The sequence below is a fragment of the Mizuhopecten yessoensis genome, unplaced genomic scaffold (assembly GCF_002113885.1).
Source record: "Mizuhopecten yessoensis strain PY_sf001 unplaced genomic scaffold, ASM211388v2 scaffold11135, whole genome shotgun sequence".
NCBI lineage: Eukaryota > Metazoa > Mollusca > Bivalvia > Pectinida > Pectinidae > Mizuhopecten > Mizuhopecten yessoensis.
Window position 1 is genome coordinate 68,364 of NW_018408897.1, and position 5,392 is coordinate 73,755.

At 35.0% G+C, this 5,392-nt stretch overlaps 1 protein-coding gene across 1 annotated transcript in view; it reads right to left on the reverse strand.

Annotated features, from left to right (window-relative positions):
• Positions 1-3,755: 3,755 nt before the first annotated feature.
• The window catches only part of LOC110466507 (phosphatidylinositol-glycan biosynthesis class F protein-like), an 8,093-nt gene continuing 6,456 nt past the window's right edge, over positions 3,756-5,392 (reverse strand). The window contains exon 5 of the mRNA XM_021523035.1: positions 3,756-4,599. Within this exon, the coding sequence (XP_021378710.1) occupies positions 4,483-4,599 (117 nt within the window). The 3' untranslated portion in view covers positions 3,756-4,482. The remainder of the gene's footprint in view (positions 4,600-5,392) is intronic.

Here is a 5,392-nt window from a genome sequence, read left to right on the forward strand (position 1 = left end):
TCCAATCTTTTTCGCACTACTCGGTTTAAAAATTCGTTTATTCCGTCCGTCCGTCCCAAAGTGTTTGGATTTTCTCTCTTTCCTGACTTTAAAGCAGAATCATTACTTTACTTATATGGACAACTTAAAAATGTCCCATCATATTTTTTATGTGGAACTAGACACGGACAGATCCATCACGCTAGGCTCAGAATGGAATGTAGCTCTCTGAATAGTCACCTTTATTCAAAAGGTTTGATCTAAAGCCTCTTTGTACATGTGGCTTATCTAAAATGAAGCGAACTTTCACTATTTGTTGCGATGCCCTCTCTGTGATAACCTCCGTGTAACAATCTTCGTCCATATATTACACTACAACCTAACTGCAGAGTTATCATACTATTTGGAAACGAAAATGCCTTTCACCTTTTTTTGTGAATGCTTACTTTTTAACAACGAAAAACGCATCCTGCTCCAAAATTTGAATGCCCTACAATTTTTAAACATGTGCATCATTACATCAAATCCAGCAATAGGTTTTGACAACTATAATTATTTTCCTCATTTTTATTTATGTGTGTACGTTGTGATATGTGTTTATGCAATTGCATTTCATTATTTTTGCCCGATTTCTTTGTTACATTGATTTTATTCATTATGAAATTACTCTACCAGGCTGCATGTCATGATATTTGTGTAATTTATTAAAATGCAGATCCTTTTTTTTTATAGTTTACATGATTTTATTTCTAGGTCATTATTTATAACTACAAAATTAGATCTAAATCCCAATAACAACATGCTGTCCATCTTTAAAATGTAATTTCTATTTGAAGGAAGTGGATTAACATAAGCTTTAAGCTTGGTTCCATATCCTGTTTCTGTATGCTCTTGTGTGTCTACATTGTGTGTTAATTGAAAGAAAGAAAATAACGTTTAAACTCATATAAAATTAGAAAATATCTCCACTTCTAATACACGAATGACTCGTTACCATACAAGAGTAACTTTTAGGACAAATATCTAGACAGTTAACCATAAAATGGGGGAGGCATATATATATATATAAAAAACTATAACTGTACCAAGCGAAACTGACACTGTATTTCTATTTTTCTTAATGTAATATTGTTTGATCTAATAGACCATGAGTATATATGTATAGGATGTGTCATTAAGTTTACCCATTACATTATCTGCCCAGAAATGAATGAATGAGACCCCATCCGGAGTAATACACAAACACAATAACGTTTTATAATTTCAGTTACCTTATCGATGAAATATGATAGTTGCATTTCCAACATTATAGTACATTTGAATCCACTCTTATGATGGGAGTCCACGATTTCATCCTGTACTTTTTAGATTTCAATGCATTGATTATCGATGAAAAATGGATCAGATGTCTAGATGACAGGCATTACTATATTTATTCTCACAATTGGACGGCTCAATCTAGCAAACGACCTCAGTATGTATACCATTGATCTAACCTACTATCTTAAATAGATCTATCCCACTATCTTATACAGACCTAGCCTGCTGTCTCGTACTGACCTAGCCTGCTTTCTTATACAGACATAGCCTACTATCTTAAATAGATCTATCACACTATCTTATACAGACCTAGCCTGCTGTCTCGTACTGACCTAGCCTGCTTTCTTATACAGACATAGCCTACTATCTTAAATAGACCTAGCCCATTATCTTATACAGATCTAGCCTGCTATCATCTATAAACTGCTATCTTATACAGACCTAGCCTGCTGTCTTATACATACCTAGCCTACTATCTTATACAGACCTAGCCTGCTAACTTATACAGACCTATCCTACTATCTTATACATACCTAGCCTGCTGTCTTATACAGACCTAGCCTACTATCTTATACTGACCTAGTTTGCTATCTTATACAGACCTTGCCTGCTGTTTTATACAGACCTAGTCTGCTATCTTATACAGACCTTGCCTGCTAACTTATACAGACCTAGTTTGCTATCTTATACAGACCTTGCCTGCTGTTTTATACAGACCTAATCTGCTAACTTATACAGACCTTGCCTGCTGTTTTATACATAGTCTGCTATCTTATACAGACCTAGCCTGCTGTCTTATACAGACATAGCCTGCTGTCTTATACAGACATAGCCTACTATCTTATACAGACCTAACCTGCTGTCTTATACAGACCTAGCCTACTATCTTATACATACCTAGCCTGCTGTCTTATACAGACCTAGCCTACTATCTTATACATACCTAGCCTGCTGTCTTATACAGACCTAGTCTACTATCTTATACAGACCTAGCCTGCTGTCTTATACAGACCTAGCCTACTATCTTATACAGACCTAGCCTGCTGTCTTATACATACCTTGCCTGCTGTCTTATACAGACCTAGCCTGATGTCTTATACAGACATAACCTGCTGTCTTATAGCCTTCTATCTTATACAGACCTAGCCTGTTGTCTTATACAGACCTAGCCTGGTGTCTTATGAAGACCTAGCCTGCTGTCTTATAGCCTTCTATTTTATACAGACCTAGCCTGCTGTCTTATACAGACCTAACCTGCTGTCTAATACAGACCATGTCTGCTGTCTTATATATACCTAGCGTGCTATCTTATATAGACATATAGCCTGCTATTATAAGACCTTGCCTTTTCCTTATATATAATTAGTTTGCTGTTTCTCTCTTTTTCTAACTATCTTTTGTTCCTTGAAACTTGGTTGGCAATACATCACTTTTGACTTTGATGTTGAGTTATGGGCACGTAATCATGAAACTGTTCTCATGCTCAAGCATGGAGTTTGTGCACAGACCAACTTTTTTGTAAGTTGCTTAAATCATGTACTACTGTCTGATAGTCAAGGTTAACATTTGAAATAGATTGTGGCTTGAAGATCCTGCCAAAATCTTCCAAAAATATTGACTTAAAGAGATTTTGTTATTAATCAATCACTGGAACAAGAAATTAGGCTTGAGCACAGATTTTGAGTTTGATCATGGAACGGTTTCATGAATACGGGCGCTGAACGCAACAAAGTCCATACAAATCGTAGTTTTCATTCTCTGCTGAACGTTCAGCATTTAGAGTAATGGCCCCAAAAACTGGTAAACACTTTATGACGTTTTTCAGTATAATGTGACCGGACAAAAATGCTAGTAGCTTTCAGCATTATTTCAGTGTGGTAGCAGTATAAAGTAGGCATCGGATCCACGTTACCACAAGGAAATAAATACATCTACATACTCCGCCTACGGCACGCATACACATGTGGAGGCATGTCCTTAAATGACCTGAGCTGTTGACTAGCTTGCTGTCGTATAAAGACCTGGCCTAGCCTGCTAGAAAAACCTTAACACATGCAATTGTTTTACGGATCAACGTTAGGTAACCATCTTCCGGCCCTGGAGTCGTCTTATGGAATTATAGCATCACCCGAGGACAGATGACTCCTATCTTCTCCACCTCTACCTTCTCCCTTTCTCTACATGCTTTATTCCGTCTTTTTTCCTTTTTCAATCTTTTCCTGTCTGCTGAAGGCTGCAAGGCCGTAATAGTGGACTTAAAACCATCATTCATAATCAAAATTAATCGTGATTATGTGACCTTTCACAAACATGTAAAAAGTTAAAGGGAGATAAATCTTACACATGACATACCTAGTGATTAATCTATGATATTATATTACATAGTTTGTTTCTAATGTTTAATGAATATTAATGAAAAACTGAATGCAAAAATAACCTTTACAATGGCAATAGGAAAGTAACATTTATTGACAATGAGACAAAAACAGATTTTAATTAGATTTCTGTCATGTACATTGTAGATATTTTTATAGCACCGAAACAAAACTTTAACATTAAATGTAGTAATTCATGTCACAGATATTGTCTTTTCAAGATATCGTTATGCATTATTTGATTGGAGCAGGAAGAAAACCTGTCTGGCCTCAGTATAGATATGGACTGACATCGTCCCCAAGCATAATATTGAAAGTCATTACAATTGAGGATATCCAACTTGTGATGATTGTAATTTGTATCCAATAAAATCCTCAGAACCTACCTGATTAAGACTGTATTCTCAGGTTATACTTGAGAATTAACTCAGAAAAATGGATTTGAATTTTTATCCGTCATCAATACTGCATTTTGTTTCTGTTAAGAATTAAATGTAAGCTAAAACATATTGATGTTACACCCATGTTGTTTTGAACTGTGAATTTATCAAAACAATAAACCATAGGTGTGATGAAATATATATCAGGTATTGGTGATATACCTATAAATACATTCCTTGTCTAATGTAACAGTTAAACGGCACAATGTCCGTGTCTCATTGTCACAAAACAGCTGTTTTAAATGTATCGGTCGCCAACAAATATTATACAAAATCAAAATCCTTTTATCTTATCCCATTCCCAGCAATCTAGTCCTGAGTATATTTAATGTATTCCACTCTTTGGCATGAATATTTTGGTAAAACTTTCATGTGAGTTTGCATTTCTTTGATCTGTTATAATGTAGATATAGGTGTAATGAGCCAGCACAAAGTCCCAGTAAATACCCGGCCAGGTTTCCTAGTACACAAGTTACCGGCCACACCTGCAATAAACACAAAATCACCAGTTAACAGCTGATAGCCAAACTTAAGAACTAATACAAAATGCATCTGTAACAACCAATAGCTACAAAAATAAATGCAAATTTCATTTGGGAAGTTTAAGCTTATAAGGTGACGGATGACAATATAAAGTATATGTCATCTTTGCTTACCGTATATTTTACAGACATTTTCATTTGTTTGAAGAAATAATTGAATTTTTTCGAAATCATGTGTTACTCAGATCAAGAATTAGTAAAAGAAGTTTTTATCCAAATTTTTCAGAATATGAAAAAAAAATTGCGGCCACTTCCTAAAAGTGAGCCAATTTATCGCCACTCACAAATGTTTTGGTGTTAGTTTGTTGTAAAATTGATGAGACATATAAGCAAACAGAGCTTCACAGCATGGAGATAGTTATAATCACTTTACAGATACATGTATAATTATATAGAAGGTATTGGGAGGAGTCAAGAGACACCACATGAACATTTAAGATATCATCAGCACAGTATTTAGGTTTTGCAGTAAAAGCACAAAATTTGTCACTAAAAACTGAAAATATTTTGTTGTTTCAAAACTCTATATAAAGAGTAACAGGAACGTGGCTAAAATGAAGTATTTCCATAATATCAGGACAGTATGATATTGGTCATAGAGGATAACAAAGGACTGTATGATATTGGTCATAGAGGATAACAAAGGACTATATGATATTGGTCATAGAGGATAACAAAGGACAGTATGATATTGGTCATAGAAGATAACAAAGGACTGTATGATATTGGTCATAGA